Source organism: Rana temporaria, chromosome 8 (genome assembly GCF_905171775.1).
Source record: "Rana temporaria chromosome 8, aRanTem1.1, whole genome shotgun sequence".
Taxonomy (NCBI): Eukaryota; Metazoa; Chordata; class Amphibia; order Anura; family Ranidae; genus Rana; species Rana temporaria.
Window position 1 is genome coordinate 28,317,545 of NC_053496.1, and position 26,499 is coordinate 28,344,043.

The 26,499-nt window shown below is 44.3% G+C and overlaps 1 protein-coding gene across 1 annotated transcript in view; it reads left to right on the forward strand.

Moving 5' to 3' along the window:
- UROS (uroporphyrinogen III synthase) overlaps window positions 1–26,499 on the forward strand; it is a 47,246-nt gene that overhangs the window by 9,868 nt on the left and 10,879 nt on the right. The window contains exons 4-5 of the mRNA XM_040361437.1: window positions 9,909–9,983; window positions 20,880–20,954. Coding sequence (XP_040217371.1) covers window positions 9,909–9,983; window positions 20,880–20,954 — 150 coding nt within the window. The remainder of the gene's footprint in view (window positions 1–9,908; window positions 9,984–20,879; window positions 20,955–26,499) is intronic.

Here is a 26,499-nt window from a genome sequence, read left to right on the forward strand (position 1 = left end):
GAAGTTCAATGCTTCCAAGCATGCGTCGACTTGATTCTGAGCATGCGCAAGTTTTTAACCGATGCTTTTGCGTACTAACCATCGGTTTTGACCTATCGGTTAGGCGTCCATCGGTTCAATTTTAAAGTAAGTTCTCTTTTTTTTTTTTGGACCGAAGGATAACTGACTGATGGGGCCCACACACGATCTGTTTGGACCGATGAAACTGAACTTCAGTCCGTTTTCATCGGTTTTGTCCGATCGTGTGTACGCGGCCTTAGAAATTGCACCTGTAAAAAAAGCCCCTTTATTTCTATCCTGACAGGATATAACTACTGGTTTGAGAGCTACTGGTTGTTTATCCCTCAAAGAGGATCCCAAGTCTGGGCAAACAATAATAAAAGTCAGAAGCTACAAATACTGTAGCTGCTGACTTTTAATATAAGGACACTTCCCTGTCCAGGGATCCAGCAATGTCGACACCCCAAGCTGATTCTTTAATTTTGCTTTGGGTGCAGGCTCCAGCATCTTCACTAAGGGAAACCGGCGTTGGCGCCTGAATGCTGCGCTTTCTGAATGGTCCCGCTGTCTTCTGGGATCTGTGTGTGTTCCAGAAGGCAACGGGGGGGGGGGAGGAGGAGGAGCCGGAAATACTCAGAGATCGCAGCAGCAATCTAACCCGGAAGTGGGAGAGGGTACCTGTCAAAACCAGGTACCTGCAGGCCCCCTCATAAAAGTGCCAAATGTGACAGTGACGGGGGGAGGGTGCGAACAAGCAGAGCTTACCCTTTTGGGTGGAGCTCCGCTTTATAAACCTAAAATAATCCCTGTTCTGAGTAACTAATTCAGAATAAGTATGCAGCCAGTAAATTAGGTTAAAGATCTTGCATAGTTTAAAATGGTTGTAAAGCCACTTTGTAATGTACATACAATCCTCTCTGTTAGAAAATGTTGGGCGCTCACGTGACTGCTCGCTGTGCCCCCTGCCGATCTGACAGCTACAGCAGGAGGGGCTGAGAATCCCCCACTGACATCAGGAGGAGAGGAGGAGCGGTCATGAGAGCGGTGCTATGAAATTAGGTACAAATCGGCATATTTTTTACAAAGAATATACACTGGAGCCTAGAACATTTTCTAACGGAGGGATTGTATGTACTTCACACAGTAATTTTAGCAGCAGGAGGGGGCGGGCACTGACAGGCAAAGGGGAGGGGGGAGGAGACAGAGGAGAGACAGCGGATGACGGAGGCACGTAAACTGACCATGGTGTCAAGTCAGTTTACAGGAGGGAGGGCAGAACCAGGCAGGATCAGCCAGGTATTTCAGGTGCTAGAAGGGGCCAATTGCACAGCGCAAGAACTGTGCTGTATAACATTCTTTAACCACTTAAGTACCAGAAGGATTCACCTCCTTAATGACGAGGCCATTTTTTGCGATGCGGCACTGCGTCGCTTTAACTGACAATTGCGCGGTCGTGCGATTCTGTACCCGAACAAAATTGATGTCTGACATCTCCCTACCCCTGCCTCCGGAGGAGATATTTGGTGCCTGAAAGACAAAACCAGAGAACATTCCCAGCTCAACTCGCCAACCAGTCTGCTGACCTTCCAAATGAACCTGTCCAACAGTCTGCGTTAAAATAACGGGTTTACTTGGCACACATTTGCAAATTCATGCGTAAGCTGCAAGGCCTCTTCACGGCACCCTGTGTATTGCTTGCAGTCCTAACACTACTGAATTTATGAGCGTCTCCACAGTGGAAGAATTCTAATGAATAGATGAGGGGCAGGTGGGCCTGGAGGTAGCCCAGTCCTTCTTAAAGGTGTTAGGACGGCATGCAATACACAAGGGTGCCATGAAAAGATCTTGCAGCTTACGAATGCGTTTGCAAATCTGGTTTTGTCTTTTATGCGTTTTCCCCTTCCATGTGCTCCTTGCTGTGAAGGCCAGTTATAGGTGGGGGCAGGGGCCATCTTTGTTACTGATATTTGGTTCCTACCCGTGGATTCTGCAGAATTCAAGATACATATCAATATGTAATATCCATTTTTATCTTTGAACCATCCCATGCTTCCTTGGCTGATGTCTCTGCACATAAGTGGTGTTTTGCCAACTGTTTGTAGGCACAGGCGGTGTTTTTGGCAGACAATTAACCCACATTGTGAAGTGAATTGGTGTGAAAACTGTTCTCTGAATTGTGGGCTTTCTTCTCGCTTTCAGTCACCAGCGCTAAAAGACCCTTGATCTAACTGGGCATGATAATTCATTATTCTCTGTTCTGGCATCTACTCTCAGCTGGCCGAGCTCTGCGACTCTTTGAGGAATAAAAAATAAAATAAAAACTTTCATCAGCACACATCACTGGGAAGAGTTTTCGTCTCCATATAGCCCCAGGGGTTCCACTTCATGTTCAAGCAGGAGAACAAGTGTTGGTGCCAAAAAACTGAGCGCCACAGTTTGTATTAATTGACAAACAAGCACAGTATTAACTGTATCATGTATATTACTGGAAGGTGGGGATATATTATGTAGACTGGACTAGCGGGGTAATTTACATCCAATTTTTTTTAAATAAAAAGTATATTAGGTGGGCTGCTTAAAGTGAACCTGTGTGCCAAAATGCAAATAATGCAACCTAAGCAAATCGAAATAAGGGACCAAACTAAAATGCAGCATAAGCAAGCCTACTCAATTATTAAAATTTAAAATGGAATATTCAGATTTCTGCATTAGTCAAGTCATTTTGAAAACTATAGTAGTTTGAGTTCGATTTACTTTAAGTGTGTTTTAAGTGGTTGTTCAGTCTTTTTTTGGAAAAAATAAAAGTCAGTAGGTACAAAAACTGTAATAATAGGACACTTGCCTGTCCCCGGGTCCTCACCCGGCAGGTTTCTTCACTGATGTCCGCATTCTAACTGTGGGCATCACAGCCAGCTGCTCACTGTGCTTTGCCAGCCCCGCTGCGCTATCTGACTGGTCCCGCAGTTTTCTGGGACCTGTGGGGGTTACCTTGCGGGCGCGATCCTGTGTCATACACTCGGCATCCATAGCCGCCGAGTGTATGATTCGGCCCGCCCCCCGTCTGCCACGTCATTGGATTTGATTGACAGCAGCAGGATCCAATGGCTGCGCTGCTATCAATCTATCCAACAAAGAGCCGAGAAGCAGTGGGGAGAGCGACGCGGGATCACGCCCATGGAAATTTGGGGCTCAGGTAAGTAAAACAGGGGGCTCCAGACACAGCAAGGTATTCTTTCACCTTAATGCATAGGATGCATTAAGGTGAAAAAACACAAAGGTTTACAACCCCTTTTAAAGCAGAGTTCCAGTCATTTTTACATTTATTAAACGTCAGCAGCTACAAAAAGTGTAGCTGCTGACTTTTAATAAACAGACACTCACCTGTCCCGTGGTCTAGTGATGCGGCCACCTGAAGCCTTACTCCTCTCCCTCTACATGGCATCGGTATTGCAAGTGTGGGCACCTGACTGTGATGGCTGCGCCTTTTTTAGTGGTCGGGCAATCTTCTGGGACCTGTGATGTGCCCCAGAAGTTTGCAGGGAGGGAGGGGGAGAGGAGGAGTCGCCTAGATGGCGAGAGAAGAAGCTGGAGCTGGGTACCTGTCAAAACTAGGTACTCGCCCCCCCCCCCCCCCCCCAAATAAAAAAATGACATGCCAAATGTGACATTTAAGGGGGCGATGAGTGCTTGCATTAAGGTAAAACATTTTTAGGTGTCAGCATTGACCCCCTCAGCCACCCTTTACTTACCGAAGACCTCATTTTACCCAGCACTGTGCACGTCTGCAGATCTTTGCTCCCTTCCTGGCTTTGCTGGGGCATCGGGAGCCATTTGCTCGTTGTGCTGTCAATCAAAGCCAGTGACGAGTAAGCGGGGGGGGGGGGCTGTATCAATGGACACAGCAGAGGGACTCACGTGCAGCTTCCCATGGGGGAACTGGCCAGAGAGGAGGGGCCAGGAGCATCGGTAGGGGACCCGAAAAGAGGAAGTTCCCAGCCACTCTGTGTGATTCCATTGCACAAAGTAGGTAAATATAGACATGTTTTTTATTTATTTATTTATTTTTAATTAAACTTTATAACCCCTTTTAATTGCAATGGCATCTCCACAAGTGCTTCCAACTAAGGGTAAATAAAGCTCAACAGGAGCCTGAAAAATATTCCAACAGCACCAGAATCTCTGCCCCCAGATGAGGAGATGTCGTTGGAATTCACATACCACAGTGATTCCTGTGAGACTCCCATGTTGGCTTCTTAGGCACACTTGCTGCTGTAATGGTAGCCATTTGCTCTGGTGAGTTTTTAATTCACTTACTGTTGGTGGCTGGTTACTGGAGCACCTTCTGAAAAGCATCGTCACGAGCACTGGCTTTGTTACATACAGGTTTTACTATTTTTGACTTTTATGTTTTATATTTTTGCATCAACTTGCATGCCTTACAAGGTTTTCTACTGTATCTTAATATATTCATTGCCTATTTAGATGCTACATTATTGTTTTCACATTTGCGATCTGAGGTTTTTGTTCTACGCCACAACGCGGATAGTACCACTTGCACTATTATTGTTACATAGTAACCAAGGCTAAATGGATGAGGTGCGGCTGGGCGTCAATCTATACAAACTTGGTGTTGATTATTTGTGACCTCAGTACATAAATCCCGCTAGATTACGTTCATAATTGCGGGGACTTGGCATTATGTAAATTGTGTCGGGGAAGAAGTCCCCCTTCCCATAAACTCTGTTGTCTAATGCCGATTTGTACTGCCTATGGTGACATTTCCAATAAGCCTGTGATGTCAGCTTCTAATTAAATAAAGATAACAGCATTTTGTTTTCAATTAGAGTGTCCCACTCAAGAAATTATTGTAAATTAACCTCCTCGGAAAATGTAATATTGCCGTCTCATTTAAGTTTTTAATTAGGCCTTTGATTTTTAAGCTGAAAAATCACACACCGTGAAATCTTTAATCATTGCTAATATGTTGTAGAAGGTTATTAGAAACCTTTGCACAAAATTAGCCCCTGGCATTTGTATTTATTTTTCCTTCTTTATTACCAATAAAAAAGCATTAACTCGGCAAAAGGGGAAGAGGTACCTTTAGATAATTACACCGGAGGAGGGGAAGATAAACCATTAAAAATGCATTGAATCGCAGAGGTGAAGAACATTGAGGTGAAAATGCAAATCAGATTCCATGATTTTTGCATTTATGTAAATTTGCTTGTCAGCGCATCAACAAGACTCAGATTGCAAGCGGCAGCGTCTGGCCACAGATAGGTTCGCTTACAAGGCCTGTCCATCCACTTCAGTCACCCGACATTACATATCCATCTTTTTTAAATTAAAGTAGAACTCAGGATAACTTCTTCTTCGTTTTTTTTGTTACAGAATTGTATTGCTTTTTGTGTGCCTGATGGGGAGATTTCCCTGTACATTCTGTTTTGGTGACATTAAAGCAGAACTTCAGTCTTTTTTTCCATCTATTAAATCTTCTGCCCTTGTTGTTTTAACGTTTGGATAGTAAAACATTTTTTTGCCCTGCAAATAAATACATTATACAGCCCACTTCTCTTTCTTCGTCTGGAAAAAAGCCTAGGCTTATGACCTACAGATGAAACTCGAAAAATTTGAATATCGTGCAAAAGTTTGTTTATTTCACTAATGCAACTTAAAAGGTGAAACTAATATATGAGATGGACTCATTGGCCCGGATTCACAGACATTGGCACACATTTATGCCGCTGTAGCATATCTACGCCAACGCAGCGCATGGAGGCAAGCATTGAATTCACAAAGCACTTCCTCCCAAAACTGCACTGGCGTAAATCGGCAGAAGTGGAAGTGGGCGTGAGCCATGCAAATGAGGCATGACCCCATGCAAATGAAGGGCCGAGGGCCAGACAGATACGTATAACGAACGACGCATGTGCCGTCCCGTGGGCGCATCCCAGTGTGCATGCTTACAATCACGTCGGAACAACTGCCTAAGATACGCCGGATCACTGCCTACGGCGTAAACATAACCTACGCCTAGTCATATTCACGTCCAATGTAAACTACGTAAAATACGTGGGCTTGAGTTCCCTGGTGCAGACCTTTCCACGTCTGCTGCTGAGTTACACCTCCTTTATGGGGCTTAACTTTATGCCGGACTTACAACTTGCGCGCACCAGTTGTACCCTGGGTCGGGCGCATGTACGATCGCGAATCTGCGTTTCTCCCTCATTTGCATATTTGAATAGAAAATCAATGGGAGCGCCAAATGCGTCCAGCGTAAATATGCGCCCACTCTACGCCGGCGTAGGCAAGTTACGTCGGTAGGCGTATCTTAGTTTTGTGGGCACGGTGCACAGATACGACGGCGCATATTTGCACTTACGCGGCGTATCTGGAGATGCGTCGGCGCAAGTGCTTTGTGAATCCGGACCCTTATATGCAAAGCATGATAGTTCAAGCCATGATTTGTCATGATTGTGATGATTATGGCTTACAGCTCACGAAAACCCCAAATTGTAGAAAATTTGAATATTGTGAAAAGGTGCAATATTTTAGGCTCAATGTGTCCCACTCTAACCAGCTAATTAAGCCATAACACCTGCAAAAAGGGTTCCTGAGCCTTTAAATGGTCTTAGTCTGGTTCAGTAGGAATCACACTCATGGGAAAGACTGCTGACCTGACAGTTGTGCAGAAAACCATCATTGACACCCTACATAAGGTTGGGAAGTCTCAAAAGGTAATTGCAAAAGAAGTTGGATGTTCCCAAAGTGCTGTATCAAAGCACATTAATAGAAAGTTATGTGGAAGGAAAAAGTGTGGAAGGAAAAAGGTGCACAAGCAGCAAGGATGACCACAGCCTGGAGAGGATTGTCAGGAAAAGGCCATTCAAAAGTGTTGGGGACTTTCACAAGGAGTGGACTGAGGCTGGATTCAGTGCATCAAGAGCCACCACACACAGATGGATCGTAGACATGGGCTTCAAATGTCGTATTCCTCTTGTCAAGCCACTCCTGAACAACAAACAACATCAGAAGCGTCTTACCTGGGCTAAAGAAAAACACACCTGGTCTGTTGCTCAGTGGTCCAAAGTCCTCTTTTCTGATGAGAGCAAATTTAGCATCTCATATGGAAACCAAGGACCCAGAGTATGGAGGAAGAATGGAGAGGCACACACTGCAAGATGCTTGAAGTCCAGTGTGACGTTTCCACAGTCTGTGATGATTTGGGGAGCCATGTCATCTGCTGGTGTTGGTCCTCTGTGCTTCATTAAGTCCAGGGTCAACACAGCCGTCTACCAGGAGATTTTGGAGCACTTCATGCTTCCTTCCGCAGACGAGCTCTAATGGGAAGCTGACTTCATTCTCCAGCAGGACTTGGCACCTGTCCACACTGCCAAAAGCACCAAAACCTGGCTCAATGACCGTGGGATTACTGTGCTTGATTGGCCAGCAAACTCACCTGACCCCCATAGAGAATCTATGGGGCATTGCCAAGAGAAAGATGAGAGACATGAGACCGAACAATGCAGAAGAGCTGAAGGCCGCTATTGAAGCATCCTGCTCTTCCATAACACCTCAGCAGTGCCACAGGCTGATAGCTTCCATGACACGCCGCATTGAGGCAGTAATTGCTGCAAAAGGGACCCAAACCAAGTACTGATTACATATGCATGCTTCTACTTTTCAGAGGTCCGATATTGTTCAATGTACAATCCTTGTTTTATTGATTGCATGTAATATTCTAATTTTCTGAGATTGTGGATTTGGGGTTTTCATGAGCTGTAAGCCATAATCATCACATTTATGACAAATTACGGGTTGAACTATCTCATATATTAGTTTCACCCTTTAACCACTTAAGCCCCGGACCATATTGCTGCCTAAAGACCCAAGGGGTTTTTACAGTTCGGGACTGAGTCGCTTTAACAGACAATTGCGCGGTCGTGCGACATGGCTCCCAAACAAAATTGGCGTCCTTTTTTCCCCACAAATCGAGCTTTCTTTTGGTGGTATTTGATCACCTCTGCGGTTTTTATCTTTTTTGCTCTATAAACAAAAATAGAGCGACAATTTTGAAAAAAATGCAATATTTTTTACTTTTTGCTGTAATAAATATCCCCCAAAAACATATATAAATTTTTTTTTCCTCAGTTTAGGCCGATACGTATTCTTCTACCTATTTTTGGTAAAAAAAATCGCAATAATCGTTTATCGGTTGGTTTGCGCAAAATTTATAGCGTTTACAAAATAGGGGATAGTTTTTTTGCATTTTTTTTTTACTACTAATGGCGGCGATCAGCGATTTTTTTCGTGACTGCGACATTATGGCGGACACTTCGGACAATTTTGACACATTTTTGGGACAATTGTCATTTTCCACAGCAAAAAATGCATTTAAATTGCATTGTTTATTGTGAAAATGACAGTTGCAGTTTGGGAGTTAACCATAGGGGGCGCTGTAGGAGTTAGAGTTTACTTTGTGTGTGTTTACTAGTGTAGGGGGGTGTGGCTGTAGGAATGACGTCATCGATCGTGTCTTCCCTATAAAGGGAATGACGCGATCGATGCGCCGACACAGTGAAGCACGGGGAAGCCGTGTTTACACACGGCTCTCCCCGTTCTTCAGCTCCGGGGAGCGATCGCGACGGAGCGGCTATAAACAAATAGCCGCGCCGTTGTCCCGGATCACCCCCCACCCACGTCTAGCAGAGGACGTACAGGTACGTACATGTGCCTGTCCGTGCCATTCTGCTGACGTATATGTACATGCGGGGGTCGGGAAGTGGTTAAGTTGCATTAGTGAAATAAATGAACTTTTGCACGATATTCTAATTTTTCGAGTTTCACCTGTAATGCACAGCTCTCTCTCTCTCTCTCACTCTTGTGAGAGTTTGTCAGGAAGGGAGTGGGAAAGAGACATAAGAGGGCCAATCAGAGCTGCAGAGCTGGAGGTGTGTGTCTGTGTAAATCCAAGAAGTGAACAGACAGCAGCTTCAGCTGCCCACAGTTAAAATGGTTGCAGCCAGACTCAGTGGAGGGAGATTTCTGCAGCATATTGGGCAAGTACAGAATCACAGTGTGTATAAAATAATATGCAAAGCGGTTGGAGGGAAGCTTCAGAATGGCAAATATGTTTTTATTACAAATTATGTGAGCAGACTGCAGTACCTCTTTAAAGAGGAGTTCCAGTCTCCTGTAAAAAATAAAATAAAAAAATCAGCAGCTACAAATCTGTAGCTGCGGACTTTTTAAAAGAACCCGTCCCACGATCCAGCAGTGCGCTCACCCCGGTCAGTTTCCCTCGCTGTCTTTTGCAGTCTTCCGGGACCTGTCAGTGTCCCAGAGGACTGCAGGGAGGAGAACTTCTGCTCTGATCGCCTAGGTGGTGGAAGTGGGAGCAGCTACCTGTCAAAATCGGGTATCCACTCCCCCCGCTCCTCAAATGTGCCAATTCTTCAAGAGGATCGGTGGGGACGAGTCCTTAAAGCCAAACTTCCCCTTTTGGGTGGAGTTCCGCTTTAAAGCATATTTGAATCCAAGAACAAAAAATTTAAATATTGCAGTTTACCAGTCACTGAAGGTGCTGATTGCATTTCTTTTTTGAGCTAACTACATTTTTGAAACGGTACAGAAATCAGCAGTTCGCTCTTTACCAGAAATGCAGAGTCCTTGTCACTTCCTGTGAGATGAATTCTGAAATTCTTTCACAATGGACAAAAACGTTATTTAAAATAAATAAAAAGATATGTTTTGGTCTCTTTGCCATTAACATCTGGCTACATGGACAGAACCCTTTTCTACCCATGATAAGCAATGTATGATGATGATCATGCCGTAGATATCATTTATCCTTTTATTTGTCTGGATTTTTCTTTGCTGATGTGTTTCCTGGTTTTGCATTCTTTCAGCTTGGGAGCATTCTTTGAAAAACAAATGGAATTCCAAACCGGTCTATGTAGTTGGCAAAGCAACAGCTTTCTTGGGTAAGTTCCCAACACCATCCATGGAGCTGGGTGGGGTTCAAAATTGGCATTCTGTTATTTGCCAGGTCTGCATTTTTTTTTTTTTGTCTTTAGTTTTAATTAAAGCGGGGGTTCACCCTATGAACGAAAAAAAAAAAAAAAAATTTTATTGTACCATAAAATCAGGCATTGTAGCGCGAGCTACAGTATGCCTGTCCCGATTTTTTTACCCCCGTACTCACCTTGTACTCGTAGATCGAAGATACCGGGGAATGGGCGTGCCTATGGAGACGGAGGATGATTGACGGCCGGCTCTGGCGCGTCACGCTTCTCCGGAAATAGCCGAAATAGGCTTGGCTCTTCACGGCGCCTGCGCATAGCCTGTGCGCAGGCGCCGTGAAGAGCCGAGACCTACTCCGGCTGTCTTCGGGGAGAGTGACGTGCCAGGGCCGGCCGTCAATCATCCTCCCTCTCCCTAGGCACGCCCATTCCCCGCGGGAGCCGAAATCTTTATCGTACAGGTACACAGTGAGTACGGGGGTAAAAAAATCGGGACAGGCATACTGTAGCTCGCGCTACAATGCCTGTCTCGATCGAAAAATTATGCAAGTGAGGGTGAACTACCGCTTTAAGTTTTGAACACATTAAACAAGGATACAGCTTGATTAGGCACGCAGTCTTGAAAGCTGTAATACACAAATTATTTTATCAGATAATACAGCGGGGAAAATAATTCTTTGATCCACTGCAGATTTTGTACGTTTGCCCACTTACAAAGAAATGAAGGGTCTATAATTTTTATTATAGGTGTATTTTAAATGATGGAGACAGAATATCAACCAAAAATCCAGAAAAAAACCCACATAAAATGTATGCTAGAAATTAAATTGCAGTTCAGTGAGTAAAATACCGTATTTATCTGCGTATACCACGCACTTTTTTCCCCCTTAAAATCAGGGGTGCGAGATATACGCCGATCCCCGCTGTCTCTCCGAGAGCCGAGCGTACTGCGCACTCGGCTAGGCTCGGCCACGCCTGCCGCAGCCTAGAGCCGAGCGTACTGCGCACTCGGCTAGGCTCGGCCACGCCCGCAGCCACGTAAGAGAAGCCGAACACACAGGAAATCCGGCTCCTCTCGGCTCGCGCCAAAATGGAACACCGGACACGCTCACCTGGATGGAGGCCGCAGACGGACGCGCTGGACGGAGATGGACACCTGGATGGATGGCCGCAGACGGACACCTCGCAAGGAAGCCGCAGATGGACACCCACAAGACGGACGCCGGACAAGGCTGCCGATGGATGCAGGGCAAAAATTTAAGTTTTTTAAATTTTTTTGGTTTGCGGGGGTGCGCCTTATACGCCGGGGGGCGGTATACCCCGTTAAATACGGTAAGTATTTTATCCCCAAGCAAAACATTACTTAGAACATGGTGGAGAAACCCTTGTTGGCAAGCACAGAGGTCAGACGTTTCTTGTAGTTGGTGATCAGGTTTGCACACATCTCAGGAGGGATTTTGGTGCACTCTTCTTTACAGATCTTCTCTAAATCCTGGAGGTATGTTTTATGTCATTGTCATGCTGGAAGACCCATCCACGGCCCATCTTCAGTGTTCTGGCTGAGGGAAGAAGGTTCTCATCCAATATTTTACAATACATGGCCCTGTACATTGGCCCCTCAATGCGGCAGAGTCAGTCTGTACCTTTTAGCAGACAAACTGCCCCAAAGCATTATATTTCCACCTCTGTGCTTGACTGTAGACATGGCATTCTAATGCCGTGTACACACGATCGGTCCATCCGATGAAAATGGTCTGATGGATTTTTCCATCGTGTCAGAACGCAGTGACGTAAAACACGACGACGTGCTGAAAAAAATGAAGTTCAATGCTTCCAAGCATGCGTCGACTTGAGTCTGAGCATGCGTGGATTTTTAACCGATGGACGTGCCCACAAACAATCGTTTTTTTTTTTTCTATCGGTTAGGTATCCATCGGTTAAATTTAAAACAAGATTGATTTTTTTTAACCGATGGATAAATAACCGATGGGGCCTACACACGATCGGTTTGGTCTGATGAAAACGGTCCATCAGACCGTTCTCATCGGTTTGACCGATCATGTGTACCTGGCATTAGAGTCAGCATTTTTCTTCCTCCAGACACGGTAGGTCAAGTTAATGCCAAAGAGGTCAATTGCAGTCTCATCTGACCACAGCACTTTCTCAATCTGTCTCTGAATCATTTAGATGTTCATTGGCATGACTTTGCGGCATTGAGGGGCCAATGGATGGGGCTGTGTATTGTAATATCTTGGATCAGAACCTTCTTCCCTCAGCCAGAACACTGAAGATAGGTCATGGATGGGTCTTTCAGCATGACAGTGACCCAAAATATACCAGCAAGGCAACAAAGGAATGGCTCAAGAAGAAGCAAATTTAGGTCATGGAGTGGCCTAGCCAGTCTCCAGCCCTTTTATCCTATATAAAATTTATGGAGGGAGGTAAAACTTTGAATTGCCAAGAGACAGCCAAAAAACCCTAAGGATTTTAGAGAAGATCTGTAAAGAAGAGTGGACCAAAATCCCTCCTGAGACTTGTGCAAACCTGGTCATCAACTACAAGGAACATTCTACCTCGGTGCTTGCCAACAAGGGTTTCTCCACCAAGTACCAAGTCATGTTTTTTTTGGGGATCAAATACTTATTTTACTCACTGAACTGCAACTCAATTTATAACATTTGTATCGTGTGTTTTTTCTGGATTTTTGGTTGATATTCTGTCTCTATCATGTACATCAAATACACCTATGATAGACCCTGCATTTCGTTGTAAGTGGGCAAACTTGCAAAATCTGCAGGGGATCAAATAATTTTCCCCACTGTATATAAACCACATTGTGTCCAGAATACAAATAGTTAAGGATGTAGCCTATACTAACAAAACTCCAGGTTGGAAAACTACAAGAGAACCATTACACGGCGGGTGGTGATGGTCCCTAACCTTAACCAGGAAGTGTCTGGGATTAACAATGGTTATTCTGATGACATTCTACTTTTGTTAACATCATAGGTTGTTTTTGCACACTTGCAATACATGTAAAACCACACTTCCACATTAACCTCTTCCATACCGGGCAGTTATACACCCATCCATACCGGGCCTATTCTGGCACTTCTCTCCTACATGTACAAATCATAATTTTTTTGCTAGAAAATTACGCAGAACCCCCAAACATTATATATGTTTTTTTAGCAGACACCCTAGGGAATAAAACGACGGTCATTGAAACCTTTTATCTTGCACGGTATTTGCGCAATAATTTTTCAAACGCCTTTTTTTGGGAAAAAAATTGTTTCATGAATTAAAAAAATTTAAAAACAGTAAAGTTAGCCCAATTTTTTTGTAAAATATGAAATATGATGTTACACCGAGTAAATAGATACCTAACATGTCACGCTTTAAAATTGCGCACACTCATGGAATGGCGCCAAACTTCGGTACTTAAAAATCTCCATAGGCAACGATTTGAAATTTTTTACAAGTTACCAGTTTAGATTTACAGAGGAGATCTAGTGCTAGAATTGTTGCTGGCACTCTAACGCACGCGGCGATACCTCACATATGTGGTTTAAACGGCGTTTACATATGTCGGCGGGACTTGCGTGTGCGTTCGCTTCTGCGCGCAAGCTACCGGGGACAGGGGCGTTAAAAATTTTTTTTTTTATTTTTTTTTTTTTTTTATATATTTATTTCTTTTTTTACACTTTTTTTTTTAATTTTTTTTTTTTTTTTATCACTTTTATTCCTATTACAAGGAATGTAAACATCCCTTGTAATAGGAATGTGTGTGACAGGTACTCTTTATGGAGAGATGCGGGGTCAATAAGACCCCACATCTCTCCTCCAGGCTGTAAAGCATGAAATCGGTGAAAAAAAATTCACCGATCTCATGCTTGTGGTTGCTTAGCAGCCGCAATCGCGGCTTTGTTTACTTACGGGGACCCGGGCGTGACGTCATCACATCGCGCCCGGGTCCTCCGACGGTCATAGAGATGACTGGTGACCATCTGGTCACCAGTCATCTCTATGCTTCCTGCGAGCGCCGGACGATTCGTTCTCCGGGCCCCCGATGGCACGGGAGAGCCCGGAGAAGCACCGGATGGCGGCGGGAGGGGGGGGATGTCCCCTCCCGCCGCCTGTAAGAACGATCTAGCGGCGGAACCGCCGCTATGATCGTTCTTACGTTGTGCAGAATCGCCGGCAGTTTAGAAGGATATCTGAATGATGCCTCTAGCTGCAGGCATCATTCAGATATCCACCCGGAAAGCCCAGGACGTCACATGACGTCCACTCTGAACGGCAGAAGTTCTTTGTGGACGTCATTTTACTATGGGCCGGTAGGGAAGTGGTTAAAACACCCCTGCAAACGTAGTCCCCAACTTAACTGGGACACCTATATGGCAACTTATACAGTAAAATCAGGCATACATTGGTGGTAGCCACAGCTTCCTTAAAGCAGAACTAGGTCAGAAAACCAAAAAGGAGCTGCTTAACCACTTAACCCATGGAAAATTTACACCTATTTATGACCAGGCCATTTTTTGCGTTACGGCACTGCGTTATTTTAACTGACAATTGCGCAGTTGTGCGACACTGTACCCAAATAAAATGTATGTATTTTTTTCTGGTGGTATTCGATAACCTCAACCGTTCTTTGTTTTGTGCTATAAATAAAAGAAGGCTGGCAATTTTGAAAAAAACACTTTTTACTTTCTGCTATAAAACATATCCAATATAAAAATGTAAAAAAAATCGAATTTCATAAATTTAGGCCAATATGTATTTTTGGTAAAAAAAAATCCCAATATGTGTGTGTGTAGTTTGGTTTGTGCAAAAGTCTACATACTGTGGGATATTTTTATTTTTTTATATACTTTTTCTTACTACTAATGGTGGCGATTATGGGACTGCCATATTGCGGTGGACATTCTGACACATTTTGGGGATCAGTGGCACGAACACAGTGATCAGTGCTAAAAATATGCACAGTCATTGTACATACAGTGCATCCGGAAAGTATTCGCAGCGCTTCACTTCTTTTACATTTTGCTGTTTTTTCAGCCTCATTTCAAAATGGAATAAATTTATTATAATCTACAACTAATACCCCATAATGACAACGTGAAAGAAGTTGTTTGAAATCTTTGGAAATTTTATTTAAATAAAATAATATGAAAAAAATCCCATGTACATAAGTATTCGCAACCTTTGTTCAATACTTTGTTTAAGCACCTTTGGCACCAATTACACCCTCAAGTCTTTTTGAGTATGATCCTACAAGCTTGGCACACCTATCTTTGGGCAGTTTTTCCCATTCTTCTTTGCAGGACCTCTCAAGCTCCATCAGGTTGAATGGGGAGTATCGGTGCACAGCCATTTTCAGATCTCTTCAGAGATGTTCAATGGGTTTCAAGTCTGGGCTCTGGCTGGGCCACTCAAGGGCATGCACAGAGTTATACGGTAGCCACTCCTTTGTTATCTTGGCTGTGTGCTTAGGGTCGTTGTCCTGTTGGAAGATGAACCTTCGCCCCAGTCTGAGGTCCAGAGCGCTCTGGTGCAGGTTTTCATCAAGGATGTCTCTGTACGTTGCTGCATTCATCTTTCCCTTGATCCTGACTAGTCTCCCAGTTCCTGCCACTGACAAACATCCCCACAACATGTTGCCACCATCATGCTTCACTGTAGGTATGGTATTGGCCAGCTGATGACACTTCCCATTCAGGTCAAAGAGTTCAATCTTTGTTTCATCAGACCAAAGAATTATGTTTCTTATGGTCTGAGAGTTCTTCAGGTACCTTTTGGGAAACTCCAGGCGCTCTGTCATGTGCCATTTACTGGCCACTCTACCATACAGGCCTGATTGGTGGAGTGCTGCAGAGAGGTTTTTCTTCTGTAAGGTTCTCCTCTCTCCACAGAGAAATGCTGGAGCTCTGCTAGAGTGACCATCGGGTTCTTGGTCACCTGCCTGACTAAGGCCCTTCTCCCCTGATCGCTCCATTTGAAATAAGGGTGTAACATAAGAAAATGTGGAAAACGTGAAGCACTGTGAATACTTTCTGGATGCACTGTATGACACTGGCTGGGAAGGGGTTAACACCAGGGGCAAAAAAAGATTAACTGTGTGCCTAGCTAGCATTTATGTGTACTATGGGAGGTGCATTCATTAGGGAAACACATGAATTCTTGTCCATGCTTTGCAGGAACACAGGATCCATGCCTTCCCTACTGACAGAACGGCGATCTTCCACGTTTACATTCTGCTTCTGTACGGAAGGATCATCGGGTTTCAGCGAACATCGAGTCCACAGTGCCCGCTGTGTATAATTACATCGGGAGCGAACCGCCGGTGGCGTGCATTTGCGATTGATACCTGAAAGAGCTGGATCTCGTGTGTGTGTGTGTGTGTGTGTGTGATTCTGCTCAGAGGTGCCACCCTGTAGCAGTAAAACTGCTATAGGGCAGATTTTAAGCAGTTAAAATTATAGGTTCTCTATTCTGCCACAACTTTCACCACTGCCACACCTGGTTGTAGGCTGCTCACACCTCTGTAACTTAAGCGTTAGTAGGCTATCACTCTATAATGGTACACAAAAAATGGGACGCAGGCTTTGGATGGCTTTTGGGATGGTTAAACAGTGAATAAATCAATAAGCAAACAATTGAACAGGTTTAATGGTGCAGCACTAGCTAATGTTGACTTCTAAAATGGCAATCAATTGAACTGCGGTGATGCTAATTCGAATCATAATTGGTGCAAACGGGGTTAATAGTAAGGCGTTCACTAACCCATACAAAAGAAAGGGTCTTGTGAGCACACTACACATATAACTCCAATAGTGGGTGGGGTGTATGCATTCCTGTCAAAGGGGTACCCCCTGGAGGTGGCTATAAAGTACTTGCGCCGAATTGTCAGTATTAACCGGCTTTCATTGGGGCCCTTCTGTAAGGTGGTGCATTTGAAGCTTTCCCTTGAGAGTGTATAATAGATGGTTGATGAGCTGCTAAGTAGAGAGCAGTCTCTGTTGCATATTAACTGTGTGTAGCAAGGGATTAAGTGTTGTATTTCTGCTCACAACTCCTGGCAACTCACTGGTCTGGTCTTATTTGCTTGGCCATCAGGTGTTCCAGACATCCCAGTCCTCACGATCAATTCTTCAATGGCTTTCCCTGACTGTAGGTACACACGGCAACAGTAACCTCTAGCTTTGGGTTTCTGGCACAGTAGAACTGCCAGTGTCTTAGTCTTTGGGTCCCTAGTGTGGCAACCAACACCCCAGCAATAGGACTGCACTGTTCCAGGTCTTCATACCCAAGAGGCTCTTAGTGGCTCCATCTCTTTGCACTCTAATGTGTATTGATGCAGTCTCTCCAGGTAGCAGGTCCTGACTCTCTCACTTCCAGCACTAGGCTGCCCCGATCTGTGATCCAAAAGCCCAGGAAAAATTCTGTCCTTCTCCTCTGTATAGAGGGAATTGTGGCTCTTGTCGTTCTTCAGGCCTATCCATTTGTATTGTGCATTGTTCCGCTAAGACTACATGTTTATTGATCCTTTTGTGGTTTCTGTGTCATTTGGTCTTCTCCTCACTGGCTCTCCACTGCTGCTGATGGAGAGCCATTGCTGCCAGGCAGTCCAAGCTGCAGTTAAGCCTTGAGCCCTGGTCTTCTATGCAGTTTCAAAAAAATGAAGGTACTGCAACATGGCATAAGCCAAATCTTTCAAGGCAGACACACTATGGGGGTCTTCAGCTGTTTTGAGTGAGTCTGAGCTTCTGCTGTGTTGCTTTACCTTTTATTTTTCTGCATGTCTTTAGAAGACCAGGAATCAAGGCTTAATTGCAGGGCTGAGATTTCTGCAGCAATGCTTTTTAGCCTGACCTTTTAGGCTTTTGAGGCAAATTATTTGACAAGGACACTGTTATGTGCAAAAGGTCAGTGAAAATGATGGCAAAGCTGATTGTTTTTGCTTGACCTATCTTGACCCAAATGTTGCGATATAGAAGCTAAAACACACACAGAATTATTTAAAAGTCAAGCTTACCTTCTTCGCTAGACTGGAACTGTAAGAAAAGCCAGCAAAATAATCACCTTTGAAAATAGTATTTATTGCCGGAATTGTCCCTTGTGCCCTTGATGAATTTTGCATATGCAAGGAACGTTGTCAGTGTCCGCACTCCATAGACAACAGTGGGTACCTAAATAACAGAAGAGCTTGCTTGGTTACCAATGTGGCATTTTTCCTGAAATCCTGCAATAAAATATCAAAAACTAAAATCTAGAGGAATTGATTTTCGAATAACTGAGGCCCTTGTTTTGGTGATCCCATTGAAAGGTCTGAGTTTCAGATTGTTCATACCTGCTTTAGACAGCTATCGCTCATAGCAAAAAAGGGGAATTTTATTTCTCACTAGGTACAAAGGATGGTTGAAGAACCTGTAGAACAAAATACACAAAAAAAAGATAAAATTATCTAATATCGGTGACTTGCCTATCTCCTCTCTCGGCCCAACAGATGCAGTGGGCGGGTTCACCTCTCTCTCCTGACGTCAGTGGTGAATCCCTGGCCCCGTCCACTGCATCTGTCGGGCCGAGAGAGGAGATAGGTGGAGGGTCAATGAGCACAGATCAGCGCTCTGTAAACAAGGTATATACAGCATTATTTTTATAAAGCACAGTCACAGGGGGCCATTGCATTAAAAAAACAGAAAGGATTATGTAAAGATATATTGGCGGGCTAACAACCACTTAAAGTTATCTTATATCTTCCTTTTCATTGGGGCTGTAGTGGTTGTATGGACTCATTCAGATGGATACTGGAATTCGTAGTTCGTGAATGAGCGGCTTCAACTGCCAGATTCTACATGCTGGCAGGCCATTCATGCCTATAGGTGCCGCCCATCCCATTTTGACAGCTGCACAAGTGACTGTCTGCTTTTCAATGCCGCTCACCTGCATCCGCATGGGTTAAATTGGGATGAGCAGCTATCTTCATGCAGCTGCTGCCCCCCCCCCATGGAAACGAATGCACCTGTAGTCTCACACACGCTATAAGAAAATCGGTGGAACATTTTCGTGTGAGGAACTTTCGTACGATTTTCGTATAGTGTGTACACAACTTTCGACAGCCGATATCGAATTTTCGGACTAAAAAATTCCCGAAGGGACAAATTTTCGTACTAGAAAAATCACGGGTGCCAGCGCCAGTCTGAATGAGGCCTTTCTTTGTATAGTGAAAGGTTTGTCCAGATTCCTTCTTATCTTTAGCACATGTTAGTAAATGCACCTTGTTCACGCTTTTGAAATGAAAGAGCCTGTTAATCTCTGTAGCGGCGTATTCTGATCTATGGCGTCATTACGCTCTCATCAAATGAATCTTTAATGCAGCCATGTCTCTATCGAAGTTCATTGCACTGAGTAGCATTTAAATTACCTTCATCATCACGCTATCTGAGATGTTTTTTCTCATGAACAAGTTTTAATTGTTGGCTAATTACAATCTTCTAAATATTTAAACAGAAGCAGATGTCAATCTCCTCCTGTCTGATAAGCTGCAGCTTAATGTTTTATTTTCCTCTGCCTTGTGTAAAGTGCGCTCGACTGAAATGGCGATGATTAGAAATGATAGCATCTCCTTATTTTAGTTAATCGTCTCCTAAGCGTCGTGTAACAGCTCAAGGGCCCGTCAGGAACGCTGGTCAAATGTGGAGCACTTTTGGAAGCAATATGAACAATTTGAATGCCACTGATGACAGATGGTCAGGCCTGGGTCGCAGTGTGACTCTTGTGTGATAGCCAGACTTGTTTGAGTGTCTGCAATAAGAACCATCTGCGTTGTCTCCATAGCAATCAAGGCGATTCAAATTTTCCTAAAAAAAAATTTTGTAAATGGGCTTTACATCTATCTCAAGGGTGGGCAACCTTGGAGAGCTGGAGATCTCCCTGACCAACATAAAAGAGATCAAAAATCACCAGGGTGGAAAACACATTTTTTAAAACATTAAGGCCCCATGCACATTGGACGTTTAGCCCCGGTGCACCAGTTTTCCGGTGTTTAGGCACAGGTGGAGGGCACAGCTTCACTGTCCAGTCCCGCTGCTCACGGCTTGTGAAACTCAATGAGAATCAACTGCTACTGCTGGACAGTGCAGCTAGAGGTATGTATGTTTAGGTTAGAATGTGCCCATGGACCAATGCCTGGAATGCAAGCAGTTTGGGTTCTGGGCATTTGTCTCTTGGTGCATACCACCCAAAATGGGAGTACCGCTCAGTGCACGGCCCTGCCACTGGCATCAGGGCTGGATGGTGCACTTGTGCCCACCACCCGCAATTAAGCGACAGGGGAAATATGCACCAGGTAAAAACGTCCAGACTGGATTCCCATAACTTGCTTTGTGCATTTGAAAAGAAATTTCAGCTTGCCAAGATGAAGCTTCATGAGCGAATGTCTCAGTATTGTGAATAATTCACATGCCAAGGATACCATGAATCTCTTCTTAGGAGTTCCCCTCACTCCAACGGACCTGTTTGGGCCTTGTGTGATTTCTCCCTTTAGGGGTTCCGAGTCTGAGTTACCCCCTACCCCGCCCTCCCCCTTTTCTCTTGTCTATGAGCCACTTCTCTGAGTTTTTTTACTTTCTTTTTTTTTCTCCTTGCTTATTTTCTAGTTCCTCTCCGTCCTCACCATCCATGGGGTGGGCTGCAGGAGAAGAGCCTCCCCCTTTTTTTTTTTTTTTTTTTTTTTATATACCTGTAGCATTTAAGCGACAAATATGGGAAAATGTATATGTATTGGGCAGACGTTCTGAACATGTGATGTGTGTTTTTTTTTTTTAACCTGATATATACTCTTGTGTGTTCCAGTGGAAGACATTGGCCTGTCTTCAGAAGGGGAGGCATCTGGCAATGCAGAAAAGCTGGCAGATCACATCTGCTCAAGTAAGTTGTTGTCACTGTGTGTTTCGTCTTCTGTGCATTTGTCAAAAAAAAATAATAATAATAACCCCTGGTTCACTTAAAAAGCATGATCTTTTTCTTTCAGTGTCTTCTGTAAAGTTTTTCAGTGTGTGTTGGGGTTAAGGTGACCAGAGAAACGTGAGGCGATTACCACGTAGATTAGCACCAGTGAGCATGCTGTGGGGTGCCGCCCCCCCAGTCCATTTGCCCGTGCCCCCAATCGCCATGCAGAGCGCTGGATGCATGGATTTCAATGTGTGCGTGTGCGTGTTTTTTTTTTTTTAAGAAGCACGTGATTAGAGGAACAGTGGCGTATCTAGGGTATGGCAGACATGGCAAGTGCCATGGGCGCCATATGAAGGGGACGCTGGTGAGTGGCTGGGCAGCAATGCACTTACCAGGGTCTGATGGTCTCTTCTTCCCTCCAGGCTCCCGAGCATAGCCTGGATCTCCTTTTCAGCACCTTTGCTAATGGACAATGGCAGCGCTGCAATTGGGACTATTTCTAATTTCTTACTCATGTGAGTGCAGTCACTGGTCGTGGAGTAAGCAGGCAGCCGCATTTCCCGATGCTACCTCTAAAGTTCTGGCTACGGCAGCCCTGACAGCTGAATATCACTCCACCGCCTGCTGTCAGGGATGCTATAGCCAGGACTATATCGGTGGCGTTGGGCCGTTGTATTTCTCGAAAGGACTCCTGGACTGTGGACTCAGGCCTTCTAACTTGGGGTCCTATTGGTGCAAAAGTTCCCCAGTGTGAAGGGGAACTGTGGATTCCGATGTAAGGGGGGCTCTCTGGGAACTCTAAGGGGGGAAGTGTGATATAAGATGTAACGCTATTGACTCTGGTGTAAGTGGTAATTAAAGCGCTTGATTTGTAGTTTTGTTAAGGTTATCTGAAAGATGGGTTTCAAATGTTTTGACAGGGGCGCAGCTTCAGTGCTTGCCATAGGCGCCATTTTCACTAGATACGCCTCTGTAGAGGAATCCACCCACTTATGTGGCATTAGCGAATTAATATTCGCTAATGTCTTCCTGCTTCTCCTCCCGACCAATCAGGAAGCGGGTCATGGGTCCTGAGACCCGATTGGCCAGGGAGTCTTAGGACCCACTATCTGTTTGGCCGGGAGGAGAAGCAGTGGCCCGGACTCTTCCCTCCGCAACCTTCTCTCCTTATAAGGTAAGGCCATTGATCGCCGCCTTCCCAATCCTTTGATCGAGCACTGGGGGGAGGGTTAGTGTAAGTGGGGGGGGCCAGGTTTGTTTGCTTGCTACCCCCCTAAAATGGCCACAGATGCCTAGTGGCTGGTATATGTATATGTTTAGTAAGAGGGGAGGAAGGAGAAGTGGTCATGTATCCCAGGGCCATCTATTGTGGAAGATTTGGGTACGATTCTATATTTTACCCTTGACTTTTTCTAACAGTGTATGAACAGGCACAGCCATGAGATTGGTCCGAACGTATGCTTATAGTCAGCTTGACTGTAGATAACAGGATGAGTGTTAATTCTGCACCAAAGCAGCTAGTCTTAAAAAAATCTGAACACTTCTCTGCACACACAAGCCTCATCAAGTCCTTTTAGAACTGCTTTACTTTCTGGTCCAGATTCCTTGATTCATATTGGGCATGGTGCAGCATAGACCTCCTAGTGTCTCTCTCTCTTCTACCTACAGACTTCAAAGGCGACTGAAGAGGGAAAGAAGTGCTTTTATGTACTTTTGATAGAAATTCAGCATCTTGGGGAAACTGGATGATGAAAAATCTATCTAGTTCTAAGTAAACACAAAAAAACGTGCATTTCAAGTCTTCTATTTTGCGTGGAATGGCTTTCAAAGAATAACTGAAATGTTCATTGATGTCGTTCTTCTATTCCTACTGGGGAATAGAGAGTGTTGTCTTCCTTCTAAAATTTTGACTAAATTCTTTGCCCTGATGTTGGGGATATTCTATAGCTTTTTAACCGCTTTAGTGCTCGCACTTGTATATCCCTTTATGAACCGGAGCAATTTTTATAATTTTGCTATGGGCCATTTTGTCAGCAGTAACTATATATTTTTTTTTTTGGAAACGGACAAGGCTTTAATGTTTGACAAATATTTGGCCTTGTAAAAATTGTTTTAATTCCCATGCAATTATAGATAAAATAGGTAACCAGTCCAGTGTTACTTTCTAAAAGTGGAACATAACTCGCCTAAACAAAAATATGTTACTTTGTCCCTCTCCCATACTCTTACACAAATCTTAAAAAATTTTCTTCTATTTTTAACAGTTTTTCCTCCTTTTTTTTGCTGCAAGGCAATAATTCTGTGTTTCCGGCCTATGCCTGGCCCCCGCTGCCTCCTGGGATTACTAAGCCGCAAATTTGCAGTGCGTGTGCGCACACGTAGTGGATGTGAGCACACGCACACAAATGCCTTCGTGCACTACAGTGCCCATCCACCAGAAGCTGGTTGCAGAAGCGCTGCTGGTCTCTGCCAGCTTCCAAATGCCTGGAAGAGACTGGCAGAGCATCTGTGCACAAGCTATTAAAAAAAAAAGACCGCACAAACATGGTTCCCCCCTCCCCGCCTGCTTGTGTCAGCGCCCACCTGCTGCTCTTATGACTACTATAGAATCCTCCCATCCCCTCTGTAGCATAATGTTATGTGCCCATGTTGTATAAAAAAAAAAAGCTGCCAATCTGTACCTAATATCAGAGCGTCTCCCGGTACTTACGTGACTCCTCGGCTCTCTCTTCTCCCCGGCTGACATCAGCGGGAGTGTTCGTCCCCGCCCACTATAGCCGTCATCCGGGCAAAGGAGAGAGCAGAGGAGTCACGTGAGTGCCGAGAGATGCACTGATATACGTACAGATTTGCAGCTTTTTTTATATAACACAGGCTCATGGGGCGCATAATGTTATGTTACAGAGGAGAATGGGAGATTTTTATAGTAGTGGCTTAACAACCACTTTAAGCCTAAAATGTGAGGTTTAACGTGAGCAAGAAAAAAAATGGCCCTGGCAGCAAATGGCTTTAAGGCAAGGGGCCAGATTCACATAGAGATACGACGGTGTATCTCCTGATACACCGTCGTATCTCTGATTTACTTCGGTCGTATCTATGCGACTGATTCATAGAATCAGTTACGCATAGATATGCCTAAGATCCGACAGGTGTAACTGTGTTACACCGTCGGATCTTAGGCTGCAATTCCAGGCCGGCCGCTCGGTGGCGTTTCGGTTTATTTACGCGACGATTATGCAAATGAGGAGATACGCCGATTCCGAAACGAACGACCGCCCGGGGCTTTTTTTTTTACGTCGTTTGCGTCCAGCTTTTTCCGGCGTATAGTTACCCCCTGCTTCTATGAGGCGCAACCAATGTTAAGTATGGCCGTGGTCCCCGCGACGAAATTATAATTTTTTCAGTCGTTTGCGTAAGTCGTTCGCGCATACGGATGGACGTAATTTACGTAAACGTCGAAACCAATGACGTCCTTGCGACGTCATTTGGAGCAATGCATGCTGGGAAAATTTCCAGACGGTGCATGCGCTATTCGATCGGTGCGGGAACGCGCCTGATTTGAATAGTACACTCCCCCTAGCCGCCAGGGGAATTTACGATACGCCGCCGCAAGTTTTGAGGTAAGTGCTTTGTGAATTACCCACTTGCCTCAAAAACTTGATCTAAAGATCCGCTAACCTATGTGAATCTGGCCCAAGATCTCTGCACATGACTCCCCAGGTACCCCAACTTTAGTGACCCCAATGATGCGTCTCTTGCTTTTTTCTCCATCACAATGTTACAAATCGGTTTGACTACTTGATCTACTTTAAATGGAAACCTTCTGCCTACGTTGTGGTCAAAGTACAGGTTCGCTTTAAATGGAGCCTGTGTTCACTCTGCGATTTAATCCGTGGAGAAATAAATACCTCTTTACTTCAACATCTCTACGTTTAGCAAGTGACAAACAATCTGTTGATGCACTCAGCGAAATAGGCAATCTCGTTTGTGACTAAATCTGGTTATTTTTAACTCAGCAAAATAACTTCTCTCACTTCTAGCATTTCCATCTACCAACATATCAATTTGCTCACCTCTCTTGAAAATGAAATGAAAGATTTTGAAACCATGGAGATCAAAGGATTCTTGGTTACACACTACGTTATGTCAAATGAGAAGGATGAATTATGTCTTTAAAAAGATCAGTAATAATGTATATTTCCTCCACACTCTATTACAGCTCATGCAAGCATTGATTTTTCTAAAGAGCGTTTCTTTTTTTTCTTTTTTTTTCTCCGTGTCGCTTGATGCCGATTCGGAATTGATCTTGCGGCTGCTGCAAGCCCGTGCCGGGATGCGCAACTTATGATGGGGACACTGCTGTGCATCTGTTTATATGAAACAAATGTTTGAAGTTTGTGAATATTTTAGTAACAAGGAACTCTATTAAGCACTAGCTGTATGTCTCTGCTTTGGTTATATAACCCCATTATAGATTTTCAAAAGCTGCAATTCTTTCTGTATAAAAAGGAAAAAAAATTGGGTGCCCCCCCACCATCTCTAAATCCTGGGTACAAAAGAGTCAGAAGCAAACAATATACTTTACTGATAAAAATGGATCATGTTTAACCCCTTGATGTTCATACAAAAGAAATACTGCGCTTGTGCAAAAAAAAAATCGTACATATAAAAAGCAACCATTATAGTGTAAACATCCAGCAGCACCACTAAAGTGAGATATAATCGCATTACATAGGGTATACAAAAAACAGTGTTGCGCTAAACATACATTTTGCTCATCAAGCGTTACAAAAAGTCCAATTGTGAAAAAACGAAAAAAAAAACACAAATCCGTGAAATTGTAGATGAATCCAGAAGAGACTCTACACCAGGGGTGCCCAGCCTTTTGAAGAGCAAGGGCCAGTTAAGCGACTTGGTTACCAGTCGCGGGCCACAATGAGCAGAGCAAGTGGATGGCAGCCCACTCGGCTCTATAGAGCACGCTCTACTCTCGGCACACCAAACTTGCAAGTAATAGACTTTACCAACCTCTATTCGGTTGGAGGAAAACCACTTGGCCTTTAGGAGAAAGATAAAGACCCATCTCTTCTGAGGTCAAAGGAGAAATGGTCAAACAAGCGCCCAGAGGCGATTCAGTTCGCATGTGCAGCGCTATATAAGTTTTTTACTCACTCATTCACTCACTTGTCTTAGGTGCTGACCCCCCACGCTACGAAAATTATTTTACTGTTAGGGGTCCCCACAGCTTGGGAAATTTGTTCATGGGGGAGTCAGTGGGGAAAAATACCCCTTATATTGGTGGTCAGTAGGAAGAATGCCCCTGTTAGTTTTTAGGCAGCAGTGCGCAAGAGACCTATTAGCCAGATTCAGGTAGTGTTACGCTGGCGTTTCAGTAGATATGCCGTCGTAACTCTGAATCTGCGCCGTCGTACATTTAAGTGTATTCTCAAATTGAGATACACTTAAAGTGGAGTTCCACCCATAAATATAACATTACATCAGTAGTTTTAAAAAAATGTCA